The sequence below is a fragment of the Rhea americana genome, unplaced genomic scaffold, assembly GCF_003343005.1.
Source record: "Rhea americana isolate MKP2758 unplaced genomic scaffold, rheAme1 scaffold_0, whole genome shotgun sequence".
Lineage (NCBI taxonomy): Eukaryota > Metazoa > Chordata > Aves > Rheiformes > Rheidae > Rhea > Rhea americana.
This window is the reverse complement of record NW_028185037.1, coordinates 21333555-21361378: the sequence shown is the minus strand read 5'-3', so window position 1 is coordinate 21361378 and position 27824 is coordinate 21333555. Positions and strand designations below refer to the sequence as shown.

Below are 27824 nucleotides of genomic sequence, written 5' to 3'. Positions count from 1 at the left end.
TTCTCTGCAGAGCTGCTCTGCAGCAGGTCAGCCCCCAGCTTGTGCTGGTGCCCAGGGTTATTTTTCTCTTGGTGCAGGACTCTGCACTTGCCCTTGTTCCTGCCTCTGGGCTAACCAAAACCTCTTGTTTCCACCACAGCACAGTCATTCAAGGCTGGTACTGGATCTAATCTGGGAGCAGGTTTTAGGAAGCTGCCCCTCTGCATTTGAGCTAGGTGAAGGTGGTAGGGATGCAGGTGTTCAAATGCAATGCACTTCGGTTATTTTAAACTTGCAGAGCCTCCGACTTTGCACTGCAGCAGCAGAAGGGGCTGGAGGCTGTGCCTCCAGCTTGGCAGGCGACGTAGGCAGATGCAAACACACAGAGCAGCGGTGTGAGCGTGGCGCGCCGAAGCAGCGCACCCGTTTCTGCAGGGAAACCTGCCGGCTAGGTCCACGAAGGCTTTTAGTTGCCACTCTCAGATGGAGCAAATGCAGCACGCGGGTGAAGCTTCAGAGGAGCTCCTGCTGCTGCGTTTCTAAGAGGTGCCTGACCGGGGTGTGCTGATGACTGCAGAACGRGTGTCGTGGATCTGTCTGATGGTTGACACTTACGGTAGAGCTGAAGGGGGTGGGGGGATGTGTTCTCTTCTGCCAGCTAATAATAACTCTAAGAAAATGCTAGGGAAATTCCTGGCTGGGAAGATGCAGCAGTTTCATGCCTTCTCCACGCATTCGATTGTAGCACTAATTTAGCAGCCTTTAGCTCCCGTTCCTGCCCTCGTGCTGCCCACGGGGCCGTGCCAGTACAGCTTGTTTGCAGGGAGAYGGCATCGAGTGGAATGGATCGAGCTGAAAATGAACCTTTTTCTGTATTCCCCCCRCAAGGCAGGGATCAGTTGCCTCRTGCTGCTCACCGAGTCAGCTGCAGYTAGAGCTGGCAAGGTGCAGTCAGGAGGGAGGGAGCTGACAGCTTTAGGGGCTGGAGAAACGCGTGGGTAAATGCTGCCTGGGGGACCTCAGAGCTGGAGGAAGGCTCCAGTGCTGGAAGAAAAAGCAGATTTGGGATCTTGTTTGAATTCTAGTGTAGACAGGGTTTTCGTATTCCCAAACTCTGGTCGGACGTGGGGTCACCAATTCCTCGTCTTCTTTTCCTCCCCTTCTGGTTGGCACCCAGCGAGCTATCAGATCACCTGAATTTACCGGTAGGGAGGAGGAAATATCACTAGGAAGAGACTTTGCAGCCTTAGCTGCCCACGAAGGAAATAAAACAGCCGTTCTGACCTCAAAGCAACAAGCCCGTGGCACAGCTTGCACCGGACCTAAAACTGCGCCCCGTAACGAGAGTTGTCTCCTGCCGTTCGCAGCGATGAGGTGCGGGGACGGCCCGAGAAGACCGAGCCGAGCGTAGAAGTTGTTGAACGGAGGTGAAATTGCTGGCAYGAGCCACTGCATCCACCTGGGACGCTTCGCTGGCCATCTGTGTTAAATTAGGTATGAYCCTTGTGCTTTTCCTTGCAGGAAAAGAAAGGCGTTTTCGCTTAAAAAGCGGGGTTTGAAGACGTCCGTAACGGGTCTCCCTGCTCGTTGCCTTCTCGGAGCGCTCTCGTGCCGAGCCGAGGCGGAGGGGAGGAGGCCGAGCGCTGCGGAGGGACCCTCCGCCGGGTGCAAACGCCGCGGGAGAATTGGGAACGGCTGCGTGGCCCCGGGCTGAAATATCTCACGTGCCTCTGGGAGCCGAGAGGCAGAGACCACCCTGGACTCCTGTGACCGAGTTTCAAAGCAAATATTTAACCCCGTCGGCAGAGCCGCTCCGACGGGGAAGGGCAGGAGAGGAGGGGAGAGCCGAGGCTTGAGAGCAGAGGCAGAAAAAAAGACAGGAATGTCGAAACGAGTCCCCGATGAGGGCTTAAATCTTAAATGCTTCCACATGACCCCTGTTTCTGGCAGACTGAGAACACCCAGGGTAGTTCCCTTTCCGCCAAGTGACGTTCGAAAACCCTCCGTTTTCCCCGCRCTTCCCTTCCCGCCCTCCCTCCGCGGCCGGGGTCGGCGAGCGGCCTCGCGGCTCCGATGGGGTTTCAGACGGAGCCGGCGATAGGAAGCGCTGCGGTTTAGGGCTCCTTTCCAGAGCCCTTCGGAGGCCGGGCTGTGGCCTGGGAAAAGCTCGCGCGCGGTTCGCAGAGCCCCGCTCTGCCGCCGGCGCGCGAGAACCTCGTTACCTTCAGCCGGCGCRGAAGGAGTTGCTGAGGTGCGTGGGTCTAAACCGCAGCGCCCGCTCTCTCGCCTCGCTGCCGAAACGCTCGGGGCGGCCGCGCGGGCTCAGCCTGCCCCCGCGTGCCTTGGTTCTCCAGAGCCGGCGGGTGAGCCCCGTGCAGCAGCAGGCGTGCGCGGAGCATCTCTCCAAGCCCAGCACCGGGCTGGATGCGTGCAAGCCGGCGGCCTCCGTAGCATCCTCGCCGCTGCCGCGAGCTCGGCTGACCTCCGCGAAGGTTARGCGGCGCGGCGTTCGAGAAGGGCTTCGCCGCGAGCCGGCGTCGGAGCTCGCGGTGGAGCGAGCCCGCGCGGGCGCGTAGGGGCTGCGCCGTTCCCACGGCCCCGCCGCCGTCGGGGGGCTTCCCTGCCGGGGTCTGCCGCGCGGGCGTCCTTCTCGGCAGCTCCCGCGTGCCTCCCGTGCGCGCGAGAGCGGCCACCGCCGCCGCTGCGCCCCCGGGAGCGAGGACCCCAGGGCTGGATCGACGGGTGAATGGGCGAGTGGCAAAGGGGCTGGAGAAGACCCCAGAGGGGGGACAAAAGCCGGGGGAGGTGAATCACGGTCAAAGACGTGCTGGAWAACTATCGACTGTGTATGTTTTAGGTTGATGAGTTGGCTTCTACGCAAGTAAAGCTCAAAACCGAGAGGCTCGGCAACAGCATCATCCGGTGCGGTGCTGGGCCGAGAGCTTGGGGTGCCCCGGACTCCCCTGGTTGCCTGTACTCCCGTTACACCCCCGGCATGGAGAGCGTTTGATCTCCTGCTGAGCTGGATTGCTAAAATCAACTGCAACGAATGCTGCCTGCCGTGCCTCAGTTTCCCTGGCAGCAGTCCGGGAAGGATACGTCCTTAATCTCTATCAAAGACCCATTTTTAGATCTTCCGTGCGCTGTGGAAAGGCGGTAAAGGCAGGCTGCTGGCTCAGCATTTGGAGGAAGGACGTTTTAGGAATCGCAGATCGGCTGCCTTCCAGCCCCTCGGTGGAGAGCACGGCGGTACCAGGTGGCTGTTTAATTACGTCCCTCTTGCTGCGGGAAGCAAAGCTTCCAGGCGAACAGCTCCTTGCAGGCGCTGGCCTTCGTTTCTTGGCAGCGACYGACGCGGAGCGGCGCAGTTTTGCTAGACGACCGCGTGGCCTGGACGTTAGACGGTGCAGGCGCGTCCGCGGAGGGGGAAACTCGGGCGAGAGCCAAGAGCCTCGCGAGCGCCCGGGCCCAGGCGGTGGCGAGGCGGTGGGGGTGCTGCCCTCCCATCTCGCCCCACGKCGTGAGCGACGCTAGGTTTCCGGAGCCGGGAGCAATCGTTCCTTTTTTGGGAAGCCCCAAACGCTTGCTCTCTGCTCCTAGATGATCAACGTGGGGCTGCCATGGGTGCTGGAGCACCGAAAAGCCGCTTTGGAGGTGTCCCGGGGAGCCTGCGAGCGCAGGAGTCCCCCATGAGGCACCCGCGGACCGGGAGCGGAGCAGAGCCGGGGAGGATTGCCTGTCTCCAAGCTGTTAAAACGTCCCCTGGGGCTGTTGAGGATCCGCAGCGTCCGGTCTGGCTGGAGGAGCTCGGGGAGCTTTCCTGCTGAGCAGGGTGGGGAGACTCTGGGATCTTGGCCTTGGCTTAATTTTCAGGTGATAAATTAAAAGGATTGCATCCCTACCGAGAGCAGTCAGCAGGTTGAAACGCTTCCCCTTCTGCAGGGAATTTGCATTTCCCGAACGGCAGAGCTGTCTTTATGCAAATGTCCCGATGGGAGAAAATCAAAGCCAAACCGTGCTCCCGAGCAAGTGTTCCCGGGTGCTCCGCGGGAAGTCAGACGCTCTCTTCCAGCCCTCCTCCACTGCCGAGCGGCTGGCGGCAGCAGACACGCTGCTGGTTCTGCTCTTCCTGGACACGCTGCTCCCGTGGGATGCGAAATCCCACAGTAGTTTTAACACCTTCTGCCTCCCTGTAAATTGGCTCATCGCTCCAGCACAGGCGAAAGAGAAAGAGGGTTAAATCACGGGGTCTGGCTCAGGCATCTCTGCTCGATTTCCCTTGCAAGCTTTTCATGCTGGGACTGCCAAATGCCCTGGGGGATGGTTCAGGGTAGCCAAAACGGGCTCTTAGGAGGAGTTTTTTGCTGAGCTGCTAAAAACGAGGGGAGGTTTTGAAGTCCCGCCTTGCTGGGGGCTCCCAGAGCGCAGCGCTCGTCTCCCGTCGGACCCGCAGCCCTCCCGGTCGCACCCCTGCAGCCCACCTTCCTGAGCGAGTCCCGCGGGGGACGAATCTCCACGGGGCAGCGAACTCAGCCCCGAACTCGTCTCTCCCCTCTCCCCTTGTCCCTTTAAATCTTGCTCCCGGCGCACRGCCGGGAAATGCCCAGAAATCTCTTTAAATAGGGAGCGGCGGCTCGCACGCCGCAGCAGCAGCCCTGGCTCCGGGACAGCCCCGAGCCCCAGCCAGCAGCCTGCCGCTCCCTGTCTGCCTTCCCGGCAGCTCCGGTCCGCTTGCATTTGACGATTGCTACATGCACATCGGCTTCTTTCCTTGGAAATTATCTCCTGTCTTTCCGGAGCGCCGGGTTTCTTGCCTGCGTTGTGCGGGCACGGCCGTTTCTGGGGCCGKTTGACAGCTTCTCCGAGAAGGGCTGTTGGCTGCAGCCCAGCGGACTCGGCAGGGTGTGCTGAGAGAGACGGAGAGCAATCTCCTTGCAGTAATCAAAACTCTGGGGATAATGCCCACGCTGCAGAAATAAATAAAAATGAACCACTTGCTGTGGTCTCTAGTGGCGATAAATAGTCAAGGAGGGGTGCTGCCTCTCCGGAAGATGCGTTTGCAGAAATACACCTCGTAAAGTTACATTTGCAAAAAAAAAAAAAAAAAAAAATGTGTATATATACATATATATACATATATATATATGGGTTTTTATGAGCCGGGCTGATTCAGCAAGGAGCACCACTGGATTTCAGCAGCTTGCCTGAGGTCCTGTTGGGCTCGGGGCTGGCTCGGCCCGAGTTCAGCGCGAGTTCAGGCCGCGCTGCCCTTCCACGTGGCCCTAAAGAGTCACYGGGTCCTCGCTAGCTCCGGGAAGAGCCAGGTTGAGCACATGCAGACCTCCTCGCGGATGCGGGGTCAGCGGAGCTGGTGTGTTGGGAGAGGTCTGCATTTTGGCAGAGAGCGAGGTTTTGCCTGCTCGTGGGACCGGCCGCTTTCCAGTCTCCTACTACCCCTCCTCAATGCTGGGAGGGCAAAGGCGTGCAGGAGCCCAGCAAAAAGCGCGCTGAATGTTTGCTCAGTGCTATTTTCCCACCAGACCGCAGCAAGGTCGTCCCCGGGACATTGCCTGGCGCCGCGAAGCGCTCCCGGGAAAAGTATCTGCCTGCTAATTCCTGGGATTGCTGCGGAGAACAGATGCCCGCGCAAATCTGGGCCCGTGCACCCTCTCCCGTGGGCAGGAGTTTAASCGAAGCGCGGCGGAGACACCCAGGAGAGATCCCAGCTCCTTCTGCAACACCGCCTTGGGCTCTGGGTTCGTGTCCCAGGTTTGCTATCGGCCCTCTAATACTAGTCACTTAACACAGGGGCTACTTGAAATCATTTTGATGAATGACAGAAGTATTGATTCGATGACTCTKTTTGTCTTATTTATCGAACAGTGTGTTCATTTAAGTGACCGGGAGCACCGAGATCTCTGAAGTTTGACATCAACTTATTTTTTCAGCTGATTTTGCCTCAAACAACGGCCGGGGAGCAGSTTTGCCCCTCCAGAGCATTGCCGTGTTGCAAGAAAGGGAAAGGCAATTGCACCGTGAAAGATGTTGAAAATAGAAACACCTTGAAAATACATGTAGACACAGTATCCCTGCTGCACCCAGGACCTGGTGACAACCCAGGAGGTTGTCACAGCAGCTAAGTCGCAGTGGGATGCAACCACACGGCTTTCGGTGGGTTGCAGCGGTTCGGTCCCTCCGCCTTCGCCTTTCCCGCTGGGCAGAGGTGCAACGTGCGTCCTCCCCTGGAGAGCCCCTTCTCTGACGAAAAAGCTTGGCAGGAGCAGGCAACGATTCCCCAGCCGCGGTAAAAACCGGCATGCCCGCGTCCGCCGGCGTGCCCGCGAGGTCGGGCGGAAAGAGCAATCCGCTCCTGGACGGCTCCACTTCTTCGGCCGTCGGCTCCCCCGCCGCAGCGGAAACGCGTTCCTCTCGCTCGAGACCGCGTCCCGAGTTGCCGCGTCCACGGCTCCGGTCCATACGGAAATGGACCTTTGTGGTTGGCTGGGGTCTGGTCGGCCTGTTCCTGCTGGGGGTGCGTCCTCCTCCGCTTCGAGTTACCTCCCTGCTTACGGGTGACCTGTTAGCGAGTCCTGTCACCGGCTCCGAGTGCAAGCACCCAGCTTTTGCATTCCTGGTTTGAGGCCAAAAAATGAGACTCTGCCTTCCACGCTCCTTCTTGCAGACCCCGGGCAAAGCAAGCTCTGCGCTGGCTCTCCCACTCCCTCCTCCAAAGTAATATTCCAGATCATTTCAACTCTTTGCAGTTTCATCCCCCTGCTCCCCCATTTCAGGGGTGTAGGGGTGGCTGAGGAAGAGGAGCAATGCTTTATGCAACCGACCTCTGAAATACGTCATGTAAGCCAGCRAGCATTGCCCTAAGCTGCTCTGCAGAGCCCTAGGCTGGGAACGGAGAGACCRTGGTCCTGTCGGTGAGAGGGGTTGTGACTTTTGGCAGGCCACYTCATTGCTAGTCCTTTAATCCCCTTTGATCTTTTATTTAAACACCTTTATTTACATTGGAGGCTCTCACGGGTAGGGGACACATCTTGGCACACGTTGGTACGGCATCTCTTGAAGCTCTTGCTTTTGCGTAAGAGCTGTTGTAGGTCAGACCAAAGGCCTGTTGGATTTTTTYCCTCTTGCTGACCGTGGCCAGGAACAAAGAGCTAGGAAAGCGTAGAGGAACACGTCGTGCTGATAGCAGTATTTCAGAAACCTGCAGCTCGGAGGAACCGGAGACATAACATTGCGTTCAGAGCCCGTCATGGGCTTTTCTCCAAGAATTTTGCGTAATAGTTGCRTTTGGAGACCAGAGATCCTAACTGAGGTGCTCTTCTCGTGGATTTTTGTTGGAGCTAAGGAGGGGGTTCCCTGACGATGAGAGAGGAGGATTATCGAGTTCTCCTCACTCCTTTCTTGCAGAATCATGGSTCTCCTTTCCCCCTTGAACACTTGGTCTTGGGCCTGCAGAAGAGACGTGCTCAAAGCCYGTGAAGAAGCTGAGAAGGCCTCCAAAGTTTAAACAAGTGTTCAGCCAAGCSCGAGAGATAAGGCTTAAAGCAAGCAAAAGGGAGTTTTTGCGCACCACACRATTAAATTGTGGAACAAACAGCCACAGGRCCAAAAGTGTAAATGGGGGCAAAARTGATTGAACAAATTCAAGCAAGATGGGTCCATGTGTGGCTCTTTTACCATGTCTCAGSAGTATTTCAGCTTGAGATGTCCCTGAGATGCTGAGTGCGCAAGGAAGAAGCAGGGAAAGATGAGCGAGAAGGGGGGGAGTTGCTGGGTGCTGCAGGCAGTTGGCGAACACCAGCAGAACTAAGATTATGGCTTCTAAAAGGAGTAGTCAGTGAAAATCAGCTTTTCTGCTGTCCAYGGGGACAGGGCTCGGTGAGGTTGAGCTAGGAGCTCGAGAGAGGATCTGGCTGTTGCTGTGGCCCTGTTGTGCCTCCTGCCCATGTTAAGGCCAGGRCGAACCTCACCAGAGATGCCAGCAAGGCTAGAAATATCCATGGGTCAGTTTTTTGCGTGTTGCCAAATTCCCTATTTTAAGGACCAGGCTRTTCCACAAATCCTGATGGTCACAGGCAGTGGCTGCCTGGACGTTGCAGCTGAAGGTCTCCTGCTGCTCCTGGGACCAAAACAGCAATGTGGAAGCAATGGGCAGGAGGAGCACGGTCTGCCACTCCGGTTTGCATCCGGRACGGGTTTCGGAGGATGCCGTAGCGTGCTGATAGGGTCTGGAGCTGCGTGAGCGACGGCCGGCACGGCAGCGGGATCCGCTCCCGGCTCCGAGCGGGGCGCGAGCGGAGGAGCGCTGACTTTAAGTGGCGCTTTCTCTAGCCAAGTCCGCTCGGCGACGAGCTGCTCGTTTGCATTTTTGGATCCTCTCAAGACTGAACAGATCCCGCAAYGAGCCGGTTACAAAATTCTGCCAGTCCAGAGTACACGGCGTACGCTGCCTTTTTCTAAAGCGACTCACTCCACGGGCTGCTCTYGCCCGCAGAGGTCTGTCGCAAGCGGGAGCGAACGGCTTTGCACCCGGCTGCCGGTCCGAAGRCTTCGCCCTGTCCCGGGACGGACCGCGGAGCCCGGGGGGTCATTCCTGGGTGTAAGAGCCACGAGCCCGGGTGAGTCACGGCCGACCCATGCCAAACCCGTGCCCACCCGCGGGTGCTCGGGGGCGCCCGGTAGGGCAAAGGGGCGCAGCRGGCTCGCGGGAGAAGGGCTCCGAGTCGGGACACGCTGCAGTTTGGTGGCAAGGCTCTAGCGCTGGCGAAGGGCGTTGCTGCCTGCCCGACTCGTCTGCGTGCCGCCGCGCGCCGATTCGGGAAGGGCTGGTCGATGGCTTTTGATTTTCCCAGCTGGCAGTAATCGGAAAGCAGTTCCCCCCCCCCCTGCACTTTTCTCTGTATTATTAGGAATCAAGGGGGGTCATTTGCAACCCCCCTTGTAAGGTTTTTTCCCCATCATTTTGGAAATGGCTGTCAGCAAGGGGTAGTTTGTGCAGGAAAGTGGCTGCTGGGCCGGGCCGGTGGCAAGGAGGAGGAGGAGAAACCATCCCACCTCGCAGGCCATCTCCTTCTGTCTTAGCAACTGCCTCCAGCCACTCCGGACAAGAAAGCTGGAAGCAGGCTGGGGTTTTCCATGCAGTGCCGACCTCAGGGACSAGTGGCCATCCCACAAAGCGGTTTGATACCCACCAAGAGGGAGAGCACCAGTGGCTTTGCAAAGACCCCCAAGCCTGCAGCCCATGCTTAACCATGCAGGAATATTGCTGCAARCACAGGATGAAATCTTGAGACCCAACACTGGGCAACAGCCTGGATCTCAAAGAGTGTGGAGGATGGAAAGGGAAACTGGGTGAGAGCACRGGGTCTGAATGGTGGAGGAAGTTTGAGGTGGGATAAAGACCCCTATATGTCCTCTCAACCTGGGCCATTAATTTGGAACAACTCCGTTTCTCCACAGTTAGACTTCTCTGTCTGACACTGTCTATAATTTGATGCTACTGGAGAAGACCTGTCTGTGGAGCTTMTAGCAGAAAATACTCAGACAGAACATGTTTTCTCCTCTCCCCTCCTACGTTGCCCACACACTGAGAGCTGATTATGGCATCCTTTCAGCCCAAGGTTTCATCCATTCRACCTAAAGGTTTAAACCCAGCCTGTTGGGTAGGTTGAGCTCCTGGAGCCGGCCAAGGACCTCAGCCCGGTTYTTCATCCCCAAACGTCCGTCCATCGGCACCACTGCAGCCGGTCGGCGTGTTGTGCAAGAGGCGCCGATGATGCAAAGMGGACCTGGAGGGGCCTGCCCGTGCCCTTCGGTCAGGGCCACAGCGGTGCCCTGGTACCTCCGCACGCGTTCGGGGCAGCAAGGCTGCGGCTGGCAAGCTCATTACTGTTTCTTCTTAGGTGGGACCTACTCAGCTTTCCCAAACCCCAGCCGTGCTCGCTGGGATTACGTTTGCGGTTCCCCGCAGAGCCGGTCCCTCTCGCTCGCCGGCTCTCTCCAGCGGGTGCTCCTAGTTCGCGGCAAGGCGCCTTCCTTGGAGCCGCCTCTTTTTTTTCTTCCCCGCGTCCTCTCCCCCCACCCAGCCCAAGATTTATTGCTTTAGCTTCAAACCCAAGGCAGGAAAAGCCTCTGACGTCGTCAGCGTGGCGCTTGCGAGCTCRGGCGAAGTCGGGGCGGGGAGGGGATATCCCAGATCGTAAAACCGGGATCTCGCTTTGAGCGAAGCCCGGGATCCCTCCATCCGCCCCGCACCAGCGGTTGCCGGGTCTCTCCGTCCCGTGCCTGGATCAGGGTGAGGGAAGGAAAGGGGTTGGGTGGTGCTGGGGGTTCCTTTTCCTCCCCTAAACGCGGTGAGGAAGCCGCGGGCGGGCGAGCCGAGCGGCGTTTCCATCCCTCCYCTTCGCTGCGCAGAGGCAAATGCAAGCTAAAAAGGGAGCTGATCAAATTACCGGCTCCTCGGGTGCCTTGCCCGGTTGCACCACTCCGTCAAGACTGGGCTGTTCCTTTTATCTGGCTATCTGTCTGGCCACCTGTCTAATTTTCCTCGTTCCTAGCTCTTCCCTGTCTCCGAAATGCCTCCCGCTTGCAAATATCCATGCTAATGTCAAACTCAGATGTTAGTATCTTCTGAGCCTCTTTCCCCTCTGCCGAAATCCCGCCGCACTTTAAATACTGCCGGAGCTGTCGTCTGCGGAGCTGTGCGGTGGAGACTAGGAGCTTTGCTGCAAGTCGTTGCAGGAGCCGGGGTATAACGTGCTACAAGGTGGTGGAAGGAGATGCACGAAGCAGTTTATCCGAAGGCGACCTCGCGCGTGCTGTCTGGTGGGCTCCCCGTGCCTGCAGAGCRCTCCCCGCCTGCCTCCCTCTGCACCCACGCGATTTTATCCCCCTCTCTAACGTTTTGCTCAAAAACCAGCCCCGCTGCCGCTGCCGCTTCCTGCCCCAGGTGCTCGGAGCAGCTTTCCGGCCGGCGCGGTGGGTGGCCGGGCGCCCTGGCCGCAGATACCCGCCTGCTCCTTCCGGCCCCGCACCTGGAGCACACTTCCCGGCTGCTGCCTCCAGCCCTGCCTGCAGATGTTGGCTGATGCTCTGGGTTTTTTTGGTATGTTTTCTTCTTTCTCCTGCCGGATCTTTCATGTTTGGTTCCTGCTTCCTTCCGCACACRCTACCGGAGGAAATTGCGGCATGTTTGTTTTCCTCCGACCGGGGCTTCCCTGCAGTCGCGAGCTGGATCCGGTGCCTTTCCGTGTCCTCCTCCCAGTGGTCATGCAACCAAGCCCATGGTCTTAGTCAGCCTGGTCCGAGATGCAAGTCGCTTTGGTTTTGCATGTCTGTYGCCACGCTTTAATCTTTTAAAAACAAAATTTTGAGGTTACATCAGCTTCAGCACTTTACTATTCTGCTCTGGCAGTGGGGCAGGTGGCACGGGGCTCTCGGACCTCATCTCACATCACGGTGAGCTTCATGAAACCGTCACTCCACAGCTTGGATCCCTCTTTCATCTGCTCTTTTTTTTTTGGCTGATGTCAACCATAGTCCACTGGGACCATGGCATGAGTGCAGCCATGGAGGAATTGTGCAAAACTCTTATGGAGGAACATCTGGAAAAGCTCAGCAGCATACATGAAATTTTCAGGGGTGTCAGGATGGAAATGCTCTTGGTAGAGCTGGGGTTGKGAGGAGAGAGGGAAGTACTTAATTACTAGTAAGGGCAAAGGGCTGGTCCGTGTCTCACTGTGTGCGTTGAAACTAGGACAGAAGTCAAGCAAATATAATGCAAATTGGTGTTTTGTTAGGGTTTTCTGAAAGTCAACTTTGAAAATTAGATGTGCTCACTCCTGAGATACCTATATTTATACACGAGTAAGTACATCTTGTTTGTGTAAATAAGACCTTTTGTTACGAGTGCCACTGCTGGAAAACATGTGGAGCAAAAWTTTGGCTCTGCAAAGCTTCCTTTTCCTTTGCTTAGGGAGTGACTGTGTTTAGGAAAGCATGACCTGACTTTTATCAGCTCTCCGTGTCCCGCTACTCCAAGCAACACAGAACCTCAGCTGTTCCAGCGAAGTAGCTGACGTGTTTGGCATTTGCTAATCGGTCCCGTCAAGCCTTTGAATTAATGCTGCAGTGAGGCACCTTGAGGAAGGTTTGTCAGGAGACAGGAGGAGCAGAAGCCTGTGCTGTCCAGGCCTTGTCCATGGAGATGGAAAGGGGCACAGCACTTGGTTATTCGCAGGGGGCATTTAGCTAGGAGCTTGCTGGCAAACATAAGATTTATTTCCCAGTTTCACCCATAGGATCCCTGTCTTGCACCGCTTTTGGCTGCTGGGAGTCAACACATCAGCACCAGAGATAAGATGGGCTGCTGGTGCTCTGAGCGGCTCTGACAGTGATCAGGAGCTGTTTGGACAGGAGCACCCGCCTCTCCACATGTCCCTCTTTGGCGGCACTTTGGTGGCTGGAAGGAAGACTTGGACTCTTTATTTTGCACAGAGGTGCCAGAAGAAACGGCAGACCTTTCTGTTGGGGAAGAAGCTCAGACAGCCGAGGAAAACTTCTCAATTTAAGCAAGCCAGGTGGTTAAGATGGAAATGAGATACTTAGGTTTGTCCATGGGAGAAGCTGAAGTGTGAGCAGACCTGTGCAGCRCAGGTGCGAATGTCCTTCAGAAAGAGATGAACGTGGGCTCAGGTTGTGACAGTGGGAGAGTCCCAGGATGGTTGGGTCTCCTTGAGGCCAGACATTGAAGTTACTTGGACTCCTTGGCCAAGGTGTCTCTTGGCTCTGTTTGGGGGAGATGGATTGCTGTTGGTGGGAAGCTATTCTCTCTGTTCTCCAAGACCGTGCCAATTATTTTCTGGCTGTTGCATTGCTCTCTTGCCGTGTCGGAGAGCTTTCACACCAGATCTTTGCCGGCTCTTAGCTATGAAACTTGTATGTTTGAATTTCTAGCAGAGGGCTTCCCAAGGTAAATAGGAGATGTGGGAGGACTTCTGGCTTCCAACTTCACTTGAGGACTCGTGTGTGGGTCAGGGTTGTCCAAGCTACCCATCTCAGCATTTCATAGCTCGTGCAAAGGGCACAGTCCTGTATCGTAGGGTGCAGGAGTTGCAGGGCTCTTCCCTAGTAAGTAGGGGCTTATTTTGCAGCAAGACTTTGTCCAAGCACACTGAAATACCCACACTTTCCCCACCGTGTGGCTTGAAGGGCACATGCTCGTCGGCGGCAGTCAGATGTGGTCCATGGCTCTGATTTCTACACGTTTCCTCCACACCGCCAACATCGGCATGCAAAGGCAAGGTAGTGGGGCTGCCTCGCGGCCAAGCAAGATATTGCTTGTCATCTTTCTTCTTGACTTGGCAGGTTATTGTTATGAGCTGGAAACATCCTTTTCCACGTTGTTCTGCCGTACTTAATATGGTAATCAGTATCGCAGCCCGGGTAGCTGGGAAGGATTTGTGATTGAAAAGCCATTAGGAGTTTATGGGCTTGGGGCTGTATTGCCAGGATGTGCATTTGCCAAAATACTTGAAATGCTTCCACTGAAAATTAGACCTTGTGTGGGAAATGACTGCTTGCTTTTTGCAATTGGTTCCCATTGAATCGCCGTTACTGGCAGCAAAAGCGTGCAAGCCAGTGAAAAATTATTTCGTAGACAGAGTGTTTGCGGAGGAGTACAAACTGGAGGTTGGAGGACGGCGGTGCGGGGCTCCCAAAATGCAGTGCAGGCTTGGTGCTCGCAGCGACCACGTCATGCCTCGTTTGCCGTATTTCTCAGCGGGTTGCTGTGGTCCATGGCCGGGGCACTTGGGCATCTCCAGCCCAAACAGCGGCAGGTTTTGCAGTAACGCTGCGCGTCAGCCAGCTGAAACGTGGTGGCAGATACCGTCTGGTTGTTTGGAGGAGRAGTTCTTCCTCACTGCTTTTCCTTTGGCACCACCACCGCCTCCTGCTCCYTGCACGAATGCGCCAGTCCTGCGGCTCGTGATGACTGTGGCACTTGAAAAGTAAGATGGGAATTTGTAATGTGGCCGTTGCTGCCCAGCTGGAGGTACCCGAAAAGGACCTGAACTTCTTTGGCCCCCAAAACCACCTATCCTTGAAATGCACCTTGCCAGAGATTGAAGAAACACCTTCCCCAGCACCAAAAATAGCTGCTCACACTCAGACTTCTGAGTCACTCAGGACTGGGACACCAGGGCAAAGCAAGCAGGGAGGCAAGKGGGACCATGCATGGCTCTTCTCTCTTCTCTGCATGTCCTGGGCCTTTGCCTGCCCTTTTCTGCTGCAGTTCTTGGGGATTTTGTCCCCCAAAGTTGCCCTTTCCGAACGTGTGGGTGCTGCAAGGAGGACTTTGGAAAAGGAGGACGGAGTGAAAAGATACYGAGAATCCGGATTGAGAAAGCTGGGAATTTCAACGCGAAGGCCGTGCCTGAGTGTTGCGAGCCAGAAGAGAGCCGGGCAGCCTTGAGCAAAGGAGAAATCCCCAACTGCAAGGAGCTGGGATTGACCGGAAATGTTCCCAGACCCTTAGTTGCATCTCTATGCTGGAGCGGTGGGAACCGCAACACCGTGAGTCCAAAGGGGCAGAAGACGGAGCATGATAAGCATGAGAGAAGTTGCAACAGCAAATAGCCGAAGGCAGTAAAAGGAAATGCAGAAAGATCCTCAGATCTGCTGAAAGCGCTTTGGCGGAGAAGCCACAGAGATGATCCTCGGGCCTGCTGGGGAGACCCAAAGGGAGCAACTGGAGCCCCTGAGGATGCTGCAGGAGCTGAAATCAGATGTTCCTTTGCATCCTTTGGCACGAGGCAGGTGTGAAGCAATGAGCTGCTATTTTCAGGCAAAAAAAAAAAAAAAAAGAAAGAAAAGCATTGGTGTCGTCCAGAAGTGCCGGCGGGGAAAGATGGGTTGTGCTTTCGCCTCGTTGCGCCTGTGCTTGCGCAGGTTACTCTCGCGCCGCGTTGCCTGCTCCTTGGCTTTTTCTTTTCCTGTTTTTTTTTTCCATTGCTTTATTTTTTTTCTTAATTCCCCCAGGCGGAAAAAGGGCTTCGAAGGTCTGTTAAAACACAAGTAAGGGGAGATGCAGCTTTTCTGGCTGGGAATGTAGGAGGTTTTCCGTGGTTGGACATCAGTGATACCGCGGCACGAGGGACAGCCACCAGCRTTGGGGTCCTGCTTGGCTTGGCCCCTCCTGGGTGATGACCAGCTCTAGGAGAGGATGGTGTTGACCTTCGTCCTTCTAAACCTTCTCCTCCGAAGCGAGGGTTGTCCCAGGGGTGGGCTCAGGGGGTTGAAGTCCAAAGATGTCGACGGTTTTTGCAGTATACGTGAGAAGGGCGGATGGGCTGTTYGGTGGGAAGACCTCCATCCCCACCTTGCGTGTCCTTCCCCAGCCTCTCTGCGAGGCACTCCGGCGAGGTGGTCGGCGCTCRGCACCCCGACGCGGGAGGCGTCGCCGTCCTCCTGGCCCCGTTTTTGCCGAAAACGGCCGTTGCCCACGTGTCAGCTCCCTCCGTACGCTCATCCTTGGCATYGGAAGACCTCTAGATCTTCCCAAAACGCATCCTCAGCCCTGCCCGGCCGCGGGGCGCCCCGGTGGGGGACTCTACACACCCCTGCCGCCCTCCCGCCTTCCGGGCACTGGCTCCAAGCGGGGAGAAAAACCCGAGCGGAGCATTTGCTCACCCCCGTGTCGGTTTACTTATGCGCTTATGTTCTATTTTGAGGCTCTGGCCGCCCCCGGCGCTAAGCAGCCTGTGACCCGGGGAAGGTACGAGCTTCAAAACAAGAGTCCGGCGGATAACGCCCGGCCGCGGAGCGACGCCTCGCCACCCGGACCCCTTCCCGCGGGCTCCGTCGGCTCCTYGCCGGCGTAACCCCGGTGGGAATCGATGCTCGTTCGTATAAACGTGTTTGACCTCGGAGGCCCCTCGCGCTCGGCCTCGCTGCGGCTCGAGGTCTTTCGGAGGGGCCGCTCGCGACCCCCTCCTCTGCTGCCCTTCTCCGCGGCGCAAAGCTCCTTTGCAAACGGCTTAGTTGACCTAAGAGCATTAGAGGTGCATTCGGCCGCCCGGAGCCGCTCGAGCGGCGTCAGCGGCCGCCGGCGCGGGCGAGGGGGTTTCGGGTCGGGAGGCGCGCGCGGGGAAGAGGCGCGAGGCGGGCGCGGGGCTGCGGGTACCCCCGGGGCTTTTCCTAACCCGCCGCCTCCCGCAAAAAAATAATAATAAAAATAATAAAGCGAGACGTCTTTGGAGACGGGAGGGGGGCGGCTTGCAGAGGAAAGGTCCCCGCGGGGCAGCGCTTCCTCCCCTAAAGCGGACRGGGCGGCCGCGGCGCCGGGGCCCGGCGTCTCCCGGAGGAGAGGGGCGGGCAGGGAAGCCCCCCGGAGCCGCGGGGCGTCCCGGCTCGGCCCCCCCTTCGGCCGACTCTTATCCTGAAGCTCTGCCCGGGCGCAAGGTGACGGGCCCCCGGGGGGGTTATTTTTGAGCCGGGTCGGGTCTGGAGGAGGCGGGGAGGAGGAGGAGGAGGAGGAAGGGGGGGGGGATCCAGGGAGCTCACGGCTCTGTTTTCCTCCCCTCGCAGCCGCCGCGCGCGAGCCGCCGACGGGCCCCGGGATCGATGGAGGGGCCGGGGAGCGCCCGCCGCCGCGGCCAGCGTCGCGGCCCCTGAAGCGGCGCCCGCCCGGCCGGTTTCACCATTCGAGGCTCCCGCCGCGCATGGCTCGTCCGACCCAGGGACTGGCRCCGGCCGCCCCGTAGGCTCCGGGCTCCCGCCGCTGCTCCCAGATACTCCACATATCCCGATGGGGTAACGTGACGGGAGCGGGACCGTCGCGCCGGCAGCGTCCCCGTGCCGAGGCCTCGGCGGGCAGCGCGGGGAGCCGGGACGGCGGCGTCCCCCCCCCCCCGGCACGCGCCGAGGAAGCCGACACTACAGCCGAGGGATTTCGTTTTGTTTCGGTTTTGATTTTTTATTATTATTATTATTATCRTTATTATTATTGTTGTTGTTGTTTGGCTTTTACCACAGGGTCTGCCGGGGGGATTGGGGGCGGTCGCGGTGCGGTGAGGAATCCGACGTGCTCCCGAGAGCCGGGAATATTTGCACAACGTTTGTATATTGAGTTTCCAATTCAGTTTTGGGTTTCTTTTTTAAAGCACCGAGCTTTTTTTTTCTTCACCCTCCGTGCACGTGTTTTTTTTTTTTTTTTTTTTTTTTTGCTTTCGCCCCACCGCTGCTCTGTATCGCCCTCCTCGGATCCCGCCATGGCCCGGATGAACCGTCCTGCGCCGGTGGAGGTCTGCTACAAAAACATGCGGTTCCTGATCACCCACAACCCCACCAACGCCACGCTCAGCACCTTCTTGGAGGTAAGGAAGGGGAGGTTGGAAGGGAACCGCCGCGGCGGTTTKGGGGCTAAAAGGCCACGCTTTGGCCCTTGCAAAGCAGCGGGATTTGCCGTGGCACCCTTCGCGGCCGGCAACGGAGCTACCTCCAGCTCCGCGGAGGCGGCGCGGGTTGCGGCGGTGGCTGCCCGCCAGCCAAGCAAGCGATTTTTTTCGCCTTGCACCTAAATCACTTCAGCGTGCAAAAACCTGCCGGTGGCAGGGGCGTCCTCGGAGCACGAGGAGACCCCCCACCCCCGTGCAGATGTGAACACGCCGCGGGCTCCGCCAGCCAGCGGGGACGGGGCCGCGTCTGCTCCGTGCCCGTGCACACCGGGGCAGGGGACGACTGGGAACACGTCAGCTCCGGCGGGGAGAAAACGAACCTCTCTCGTCCGGCCTCGGCAGCCCGAATTTTTCGCGAAGCCGCGGCTTGGCAAGYGCGCGAGGGGAAGGGATCAGGCGGCTCATCAAAGTCGCCGGCCCCCTGCGAGAAGCCGCGGAGATGATCTCATGCAACGCGCCGCGCGGCCAACGCGCCGGCACGTAATCCGGGGCCAATCCGCGCTCCAGGTGATAAGCCGCGCTGGAAGAGGACCAAGTCCCTGCCTGCTTCCAGCGTTCAAGTAATTACTTGTGGGATGTGGCTGCCAAACACCTTAGTTGGTCGAGAAGAAGCCGCGAGGAATTTGCAAGATGCAAATTGGGGGCGTCTTGCTGCAACGGCCGCGTGTCCATCCGTCACCTCGCTGGCATCGTGTGCACGGCGTGCGCCCGCCGCCCTTTCAGCTGGGGGAGACGCGGGCCGGTCGGGGAATGCACGCTTCCCCCGGTGGCTTTTCTCTCCTCTGACTGGGTGACCTATTGCAACAGCCCGGGAGATGCAGCCCTTAGACGGGAACCGGCGTTTTCTCCTCTTCCTGGAACGACGCAGTTGGTTCTCACTCCTCTCAACTCGCAGGCATCACGAGGCTTAATTTTACCGGGGCCAATAAATCATCGCAAGCTGCTGGTCATTTGAGGAATATAKTGCACTCAAGTGCTTTAGCAACGGCCCGATTTCGGCATCTGGATCCCCACTGCAACAAGAGGGCAGAAATAGCACCCGAGCAAAGCGAAGCGCCGCCTGCACCCRCCGCCAAGCAAGAGGAGGAAGGAGAACGCCGCCACCCTGGTGCACGAGAGATGCTCGCCCAAGCTGGGCACGGAGCTAAAAATCCGTTCCTCACTCTTCGGGTTTTGCGCTCGGTGGTGGTGTCTTTTCCCTGGAAATGGGGACGGGTTTTTTGGAATACCTTCGCAGATTAAGAATAACCCTCTCTTCTCCTCCCTCCCCAGGATCTGAAGAAGTACGGGGCCACCACGGTCGTGCGGGTGTGCGAGGTGACCTACGACAAGACGCCCCTGGAGAAGGACGGCATCACCGTCATGGTAGGTGGGCGGCCGGGACGGGCACCCCGGGGTGCTGCGGGGAGCAGGAGAGTGGGGAGCTGAGAACTGCTCAGGGCTCAACTCACTGCACGTCCTGCCGGCCCGGCCGGCGCGACGGCGCCGGTGGCAGCACGTCCGTGCACCGTTCGGTTCGGATGCAAACTCGCTCGGCTTTTTCTGCGGCCCGATTTGCCGTCGGGGAGCGCGTGGGGGGTTGTTCTGCCCCCGGACCGCGAAGCCACCCCATTCCCCAGGGAAGCGCCGGCAAGCAGCAGTTCACCCTCCGAGGTGCACGTGAAGCTGAAAAGCTGAAGTTTCCTCTGTGAGCACCCCAAAACGGAGGTTTTTCCAGCCGAATCGGCTCRGGAGAAGCGCAGCGAGGAAGGTGGCCGGGCTGGTACGTCGGGGTCACCTCGAGAGTGTCAAATATACGCAAAAATAGCTGGCAAAACAACTCTGCCCTTCGATAACTTTAAGCTTCCTGCTGTTGAGCTCGGCTGCTTGCTCTCCTCTGGCCAAGGAAGGAGCTATTTTGAGAGCAGTTGCTTCGATTACAGCTTGGATTGCTGAAACCCAAGATCGGCACAGTAAGATTTCAGTCTGCTGCTACCAGACGTGAGAGCAAATTGTCCCCCCCGAGCCCGGGAGCTGGATAGAGGTGTTTTGGGGCAATCGCTCTCTTTCTCAGGTAGTGCAGAAGCCTTCTGGAGGCTTTTGGGTTGTCTGAGTTAGCTGCCTGCGGCGTCGCTGAGTCTTCCCACTGCAACATTGCTGCTCTCGTGGGCTTTCTGCAACAAACCTTCCCGAGCAGCGAGGAAGGGGAGTATTCTGACAAGTGGGAAATTCTTACAAATATTTAAAAAAATCAAGGTCTCTCTTTGGTGGACAGAGATTAAAAGCTGTAAACAGCAGGGGCAGTTAAACCTTATTGAAACACGAGGCCGCAGACAGAAGTAAGACTTTGGAGTTTCTCCCGAGGGAAGGATTTGAAGGCCAAAGCGACGTTAGCGTTTTGGTTTTCCCTCTTACAACGCAGACGGGAGTTCGAGGTCCTCCTCCGCGTCTCCTTTGGCCGCAGGGCGGCCGGTCCTGCCCCGGAGCGCTCACGAGAGGTGGGTCGTTCCCCGTGGCTAACTCCCGGTGCCGGGCTGCAGTTCAGCTGGGACTTTAAACTAAAGAAGGAGCTGCCCACACGCTCGAAACTGTGACTCACGCAGCCGAATTGGCAGGCGCTGCCAGCTCTGCCTATCGCTCTGGCTTTAAAGCATCCAGCGTATTAGAGTGCCTGATCCCACGTGGAAGATGCAAGTCATTCCTGTGCATTATCTTATCCAGGAGGTATATAAACACTGTGCTACTTTTCCTTTTTTTCCTTTTTTTTTTTTTTTTTTTTTTTGAACTTTAAGCAGTTGAGAGCATGTGCAGCTTTGGGAAATTAAAGAGAGCGAGGAACAAGCCAGAAAAAAAAAAGAAAAGAAAAAGTGAGAAGGACGTTTTTTTAACGCCTGGGTTGTATCTTTAACGATAAGTAGTGGGAGATGATGTCAGGCGTGACTGGCACGCTTGGGAATTTGCTCAGCCTGCGTGCAGGCTGTGCCAGGTGATGTGGGGCCCGCTTCCCAGCCCCGTGTGGGAGACGATGAGTAATGGGATAAAACCAAGGAGCTTTCATCAGGTTACGTCTGCCTCGAGGCACAGAGAGAGCCCCGGAGCTGGAGCGCTGCAGAAACGTGAGCCCCGGCRTCCTTTGCTGAGCTGAGATGTTTCTTCTGGTGGGCTCAGACCTTGCTTTTCCTCTCCCCAGCTGCAAAGTGAGCTTCGCCTTTTAGCTAGGAAGTCTTTTGAGATACTGGTGGCACAGAGGTCTCTCAGGGAACTTGCTGGTCTGGCGAGGCTGAAGCTGTAAAGCTTGTTCTGGCCAAACTGCATTTTCCAGCTGGCCCAGACGATCCTGCGTGATGTCTTCGGGCAGCGCTTAGAAATGGTTTTTCAGTCGGGAGAAGTCAAGGCTCGCAGAGCCCCAAAGGCAGCCGGTGAAAAAGCTCTGTGTTTTGCAGAGCTGGCACCTCTGAGGACAGCAAGGATGTACATCTAGGTGCAAGTGTCTGCGTGCACGTGTGTCTGGGTGCGTCCACAGCCCTTGCTTTTCAAGCAGACGCCCGCTAACTTGGCGTGCTCGGACTGCTGTATCCGTGGGGACTCTTCCCATTGCCGCCACCAGGAGCGGGGTGAAAGACAGAGYTTGGTCTGTAAAAGTTGGAGACTAAGTCCTACATACAGGATCTATATGTAGGATGTAGATAKCTATATAGTATATCCTATAGAGAGAAATTTGTGTCAATGTAGCCTTTATAGAGGTATCTATAGCCTCTRTATCTGTAGGTAGCTGTATATGGATGCAGATGTGTCTCTCTATACATCTGTACRTCTACGTATGTATATATCTAATATATCTAATATATACACACTGTGTATCCTGGCTCTGGTCCTCYGGCCTCCCCCTGGCACTGTAACGGCACCGGTTCAAGCGGGGGTTGTGTTGGAAACCTCGTCTTCCAGATCGGCAAAACCGGAGCCTTGCGTGTGGCCTTCGCAGCCTTCGATAGTTGGCRTAGACAGTGTAATTGCAGTACGCGTCGAATGGGTGTAAGTGCTTAATTGCAGCGTGCTTTGATGCCGGCTGGGACTGTGAGCAGCGATTACGGAGCTTTGTCTGACACAGGCATCCCAGCCAGGTCCAGTCCTGTGCCACGCTGGCTGCCTCTGCTCCTTGGTCTCTGCTCCTTTCTCCAGCCACATCTTCTCYGTCTGCAAAATATCTCCCTGAAGGCATCTCGGAGCTGCTTCTCCGCTTTGGAGGAGCACRCCGGGCACGGCGCCAGAGCAAGGGAAGACGCCAGCACCTTGCAGGGCTCTGCAGGGCAGCAGCTCCCTCGGCGTTCGCCCGTTCCCGTCGCTCCCGGGGTGGGCAGGGTCTGCTGCTTCAGCAGCTCTTCTCTGAATTTGGAGGTCCGGGCAGAAATCCTGCCGCAGAATCGGCACTTTACAGTTTTAGCTGGARGAAGCTTCACGTTAAGGGATGACCGTGTGTCGTCCCCAGCGAGAGCCTGGCAAACGGGGCCCCTGGTGACCTGTGTCCCCAGCTAAACTCGTGCTTTCCCTGTGCGGGGGGAGGAGATGGGCTTGCAGTACGGGCGCAGGCTCCGTAGCGTGGAGTGACTCAGGCATTAGCATTCCCTAATGCTATTTTCTTATCAAAGCCCCAGGCAATTGAAATTGCATTACCTGCTAAAAAAACGGCAATAAAATAAAGCTTAGCGGCTTTCTGCTGCATCTCGTACCAGCGATGGCTTCAGCACAGCAGCTTAGTGACTCAGTCCTCAAACACAAGGATTAGGGCCACGTGCTGGCTGCCCGCCGCGCGCCCCGCGGGCTGGTTTTCTCCACGCTGCGTCTCCGTCAAGCGTCTCCTCGCCGGGTCAGTGGCCTCCGCAAGGTCCCGTTCCGACGGCCGGGGAGGTTACGCGGCGGAGAGGAAGAGCGCGGCCGGCTGCTTGTACCGAAGCTCGCTGTGCAGGGAGAGCTGTACTGAGCCAGAAACTTCGCGGGCAGATCTTTCTTCGGATGCTTTGCCCGAGGGCTCAGCTGTCAGAGTGCTGTAATTGCTGGAAAGCACGCCGTTTGGCTCGGCCTCCGTCAAGCTCTTTGAAGATGGGCTTTTTTATTTTTTATTTATTTTTTTTCCAGAACTCGTATTTTCCTTTTAAAGGCAATCTGCACCCAGGCAAGTCACTTACTCGAATCCGTTGTAACGCCTTGAGAAAGGGCACCCCGCGTGTACCCAGCGGCCCCGGCTGGCGTCTCCGTGGGTTTTCACTAAGCCCCTTCGAACGGTGTGGGACCATCCCTGCGTTCAGTGGGGTTTTTTGCTGCTCGCTGACCCCCGCGAGCAARGGAGCTGAGCACGGTTAGGCTCATCTCAGCGGTGCAGGGGGTGTGCGGCGAGCGAGACCGTGCTGCAGGCGAAGCGCTGACCGGCCGCGCGTTCCTCTCTCRTTTCCCTCTCGTCCGTAGGACTGGCCGTTCGACGACGGAGCGCCTCCTCCGAGCAAGATCGTGGAGGACTGGCTCAACTTGCTGAAGACCAAGTTCTGCGAAGACCCCGGCTGCTGCGTGGCGGTTCACTGCGTGGCTGGCCTGGGCCGGTAAGTGAGAGCCGGGGCGCCAGGAGCCGCGAGGCCGGCTGAACCTCTCGCCAAGGGGGCTGCGTGCCGCCGGCAGCACCGGAGCTGGCCGCTCTCCGTGCACCGCGTTAGCAGGAGGCAAAGACCTTGGCGAGAAGAAGCTGTGAAAGCTGTGGTGGTGACCAGGCGGTGGGGCTGCAAGAAGGACACTGGGCAGGGCCTTTTTTTGGCCAGAACATCACCCTCAGAGTTACTGGGGGAGTTTCAGGGGTTACAGCATGGTCTTGAGGATGCAAGGGACCTTCCCGTGTCCTCTTGGCCGGCAGTGGCTGTGACAGATAGATGCATCCCAGATAGATCCGCCCACCCAGCTGGGTGATCGCAGGGTCTCTGGTGTGCGTGTGGGCAAGAAGGACAGAAGCAAGGCCCAGGGCTGCTGTCCTGCCAGAGCCAGGCAGCAGTTTGGTTTTTGCTATGAGCTTGTCGTGGGAAGTCTTGTAAGGTGTCGCCAACTAAAGCTGGAAGCTGCTGCCTTTCGCTGTTTCATCCCTTGCTGCTGCAGGCTGCGGAGGTTTGCAGGGAAGATCAAGGTTGTATTTCGCGTGTGCGTTTGCATCCTTCCCAAATCCGCGTGCTCGCGAGCAGAACAGCAGCAGACGGCCGCCAGCTCTGTCCTGCAGGTTTCATCCCCTTCGGTGGCAGGACAAGCTGCTTCTTGGGGCAGCTCTTGCAGCCAAATTGCAAGAAGTTGCAAATTAAAAGCCAGCGTTGGTGATAAACGCTCGGTTATAGTGCTGCATCCTCCCGTAAGGACGGGACAGCAGCGCCTGGGGTCCGGGAGCACGTTCAGCTTGGGGTGTGACTGCCGCTTCCGTTGCCTTTCCAGCGCTCCGGTCCTCGTAGCACTGGCCTTGATCGAGAGCGGCATGAAGTACGAAGACGCCATTCAGTTCATCCGACAGTAAGTAGCCCCCCATCCCCATCCCCACCCAGGGATCGGCGTTTGGGTGTTTGCCCCCTCCATGGGGCAGCTGCCCTGCTGCCGGCACGTTTTCTCCCGGTCGGAAAGGTTTGTCGGCGCCGCGGGTCGCTGCTCGGGGCAGCGCGTCCGTCCGCGCCAAAGGAGGCGGCCGGGAGGCAGCTTTGCCGCGTTGCGAGCGTGTCGCGCTGATCTGACTCGACGCCGCTGCTGGGGTCAGCGGCGTTCATGTGTCCCCGTCTCCTCCCCGGGCTGCCTGGAGCGCTCGCCTGCCCTCGCCGTGAACTGCGTCGGGGAATCAGGCTGTTTGCAGCCAGCCTGTGTTCTCCTTTTCTTTTTTTTTTCCTCCCTTTTTTCTCCGGGTGAGTTTTCGGCTGGGTTAGCGCAGCGGAGCGCTGGGACAGGCAGCAGGACCGCAGCCGGGGAGAGCAGGGCAGCCTTGGTGGAGACAGCATGTGCTTTACTCGGCTTAGACCAGGGTGAAGCTCCACAGAGGCTCATGCAGCCCAGCTGAGTGAGCCTTTCAGCCGAGCACAGGCATCTGCGGTCTCCTAAGTCCTCATGTTGCACCAGCCAGTGGTTCTCATGGATTTCTGCACCAAGCTGGGGAACAGGGATGGGTTTGGATGGGGTCTTCTGTCCAAGAGCAGCTCCATTAACTGTTGGGACCTTTCTTCTCTGTGTCTACAGGAAGCGCCGAGGAGCCATCAACAGCAAGCAGCTCACGTACTTGGAAAAATACCGACCAAAGCAGAGACTCCGATTTAAGGACCCTCATAACCACAAGAACAAATGCTGCATCATGTAACCTCAATGACCTCTTGCCAAAATTCGTGCACACAGACACACGGGCACTCACACGCATCGCCCCCGCCGCCGTGCACCCCACCTACCACCCTGCTCGCAGGCCTCGCTCCGGGGACTYGGGCAGGGCAAGGGGGGCCTCGATGGAGCACCACCGACCCCGGACCGTTCTTCTTACTGACCCCCCTCCCCTGAGAAAGGCTGTCTCCACCTGCCACGGCCCCAAGGAGGGAAGGCAGCGCTGCCCTTGACTCTTGGCTTTAGCAGGCAATGAATTCACGTGTCGGTTCTTCGTCACCTTCCTCTCTCCTCCTCCTCCCTCCCTGCCTTTCCCTCCCTGGGAGCCAGGAGCTGAGCCCTTTGCACCARGAGCACATCCCTGGCGTGGAGAGATGGGTCTCCGCTGCTCTTCCTGGGCACAGCGGGGCTTGATTAGGGGCAATGCATGAACAGCCCTGGCCAGGAGCCCCACGGGACCGCGGGCAGGGCTGTGCTGTCCAAGGAGGGACTGGGGACAGCCGGGCTGGCCTGGACCAGCACCAGGTGGCCAACCATCCCAAAGCAGCAAAACCCTCTCCCCACCTCCTTCCTGTAAATTCGGGCTGCGGGCTAGAGGCATGGGGTAACACAGTGGCTTGGGGGGGGTGGGGGTAGGAGGGATGGGAGGAAGATGGTGATGACAGGGAGGAACAAAAGAGGTCTCAGCAGGGTGACAACCAACAAAGCTGAAATCAAGTCCTCCCAGCATCATTCCCTTTCTCCTGTTCCTCCCCACACGACTTCACCAGCTGCCTGCGCTGCCTCCATGCAGCCTGGGGTGGCCCGCTTGGGGCTTCGAGAGCCAACGGGGGGTGGGGGGCTCACTCCCCCAGCCACTTCTCCAGACCCTGCAGCAGTGAAGCCAGGGCCATCGRGAAGCTTGGGGACAAGAACAGGACTTTGAGGCCCCCATCTTTTCAGGATGCCAGGATGCGTGGTCAATACTGTGTCCCTGAAGTTTGGGGTGCTCTTATTTATAGCTTCCAAATTCAATGCACATCGTTGTTGCTTCTCTTGGGGTGTGCTGGGGGCAATTTGCTGCTTATCTGGGGGGAGCAGAGCCATCACAGTCCCCGGCCAGCTGCGGGCTCCCGTGGCACTATCTGTCCCAGCTCGCCCTAGGGCCAGCATAACCACTGCAAGGCTTTCGCTCACCAGCAGCTGGGRCGGGTCTTGCCTGCCTTGTAAAATAGTCCCAGAACCGTCCTGCTGCCAGCTCCCAGCCCGAGCCCCGGGGTAAAGGAGAGCAGCTCAGCGCTGGGGCTGAGCGTGCAGGAGATACGGGCATCCCTGTCCTCTCCTCCAGCAGCCCAGCTCAGCACTGCCGTGCACACCCCAGGGTTGCATCCGGCTGGGTCTTCCTGGGACCAAGCAGTGCGTATCGTAGTTTCCCATCTGGTCCCCAGGATGGACAAGTAGGACAAGGAGAGTCGCGGAGCAAACCCAGCTTCTGGCTGACGATGCCCCAGGGATGCAAAGCGCATCTCCGGGCATGTCCTCCACCGTTGCATTGGTGTTTGCTCTCTGCAGGGCTGGGGCTCTAGCTCTCCCAGGGATTTGGGTTTCGGTGCTCCCAGCAAGAGCTCATCACCAAATTTGCGCCTGCCTTTGCCCTCCCCCGTGGCATCTGTAACACAGCGTGTTGCCCTGTGAGCGCCTGGCACCCTGTAAGCCCCCTGGGTTGTGCTCTGCGGTGGATGCAGAGCACCACCTGAGCCAGGACATTAAATGTCTCTCAATCTTCTGCCTTTGAATGCTTTCAGCAGCTGGAGCGGTGGGCACTTAGGGGGTTTGGGAGTGGTGTGTCTTCTGATAAGGGTAAGAAGAAATTTGCTAATTAAAGGAAAAAAAAAACTATTTGTCTTCCACATGTCCTCCGGCCTTTCTTTCTCCCACCCTGCAGCTTTGTAGGTGACCCAGCAGACAGGCAGYGTGGGCCTCCGGCAAGGGAAAGGGAAGGGGAGAGATGACCCACTAGATGGATTGCCAGGTCGAAGCAGGCTTCCAGGTGTGACCAGGGCATGCTTGGGAGCCAAGGGACGCTTTGGATCTCCTTTGGACTTGCCTGACATGCAGCCCTCAGTTGCAGAAGATCACAAATGCTGGGGCTAGGAGCTAGTCCCCAAGCATCTTGAGGGCTTAAGCTGCCCACTTTGAGATGCTTTCAATTTCCTGTAGTGGATATCTCCGTAATGTTTGTGTGCCTTCAGAAATGTAGACCATCTAGAAGCACTTGCTTCAGAGGATTTATTTCTTGGGAACTACCAGGAAGGCTTGTTAGATCCCCACTGGTAACTGTAGAAGTTCTGGGGCCAGTTTTGTGCCACCAAATTTGATCAGGGGAGCTGAGCTATTTCTAGTGCCACTGCTCTCCCTGCAGTCTACTCTGGAAGTCAGCAGAACTGTACAACAGGGTCAGCCACCAAGGAGGGACAAGGTCCCTTGTGCCACTGTGCACGGTATCAAGATGCTCCATCAGACCAGGGCTTGTAGCATCCCCATGGCATTGTGCGCCTGCGTGTTTCTGCTCCAAGCCCTTGGCTCCCCTGAGCTGCTTCTGTCCTATTCAGGTCTAGTTACTACAGCTTCTGTGGGAAGGAAGTCAGTGATCTGAGGGTCTACATTGGTTGGGAAGGGTGAGACACTGGGCTGATCCTGTGCAGCACTGCTGGTTGGGCACAGCGATCTCACTGGGTGCTTCACAGTCCCCTTCAGGCTGCTAAAAGAGGTGCTCCGGGTGCTGCTCTGTCCCCAGCAGTGGCTGGAAGTCACTCAGCACTGCAAAAGCGATAGCCCTGATTCTTCCTAGCCAGGAAACAGCGTGTATCTCGTGTGCTCCCTGGTTGTAAGAGGCAATGCGTTGATTTGCAGAGGGTTTGAGGCTGCTGCCAGTGGGAACCGTTGCTGTGCATGCCTAGAAATATTTCTGCACTGGCACCTGAAGGAGCAATGTCTCCTCAGTCACCTCTCCTGCACTCGCCCAGGCAGGAAGCATCACATAGC

At 57.5% G+C, this 27824-nt stretch overlaps 1 protein-coding gene across 2 annotated transcripts; it reads left to right on the top strand.

Annotated features, from left to right (window-relative positions):
* Nucleotides 1–1341: 1341 nt before the first annotated feature.
* PTP4A3 (protein tyrosine phosphatase 4A3) lies at nt 1342–26689 on the top strand. 2 transcript variants are annotated; one of them, XM_085323788.1, is made up of 6 exons: nt 1342–1473; nt 16582–17369; nt 18723–18815; nt 22890–23020; nt 23886–23960; nt 24669–26689. In XM_085323788.1, exons 2-6 carry the CDS (start codon nt 17265–17267, stop codon nt 24784–24786), a joined length of 522 nt encoding a protein of 173 aa, XP_085179914.1. In that variant the 5' UTR covers nt 1342–1473; nt 16582–17264; the 3' UTR covers nt 24787–26689. The 2 variants fall into 2 exon arrangements, with proteins under 2 accessions (XP_085179914.1, XP_085179989.1); XM_085323863.1 differs by lacking the exon at nt 1342–1473 and having other exon boundaries at nt 16541–17369.
* The last annotated feature ends 1135 nt before the right edge of the window (nt 26690–27824 follow it).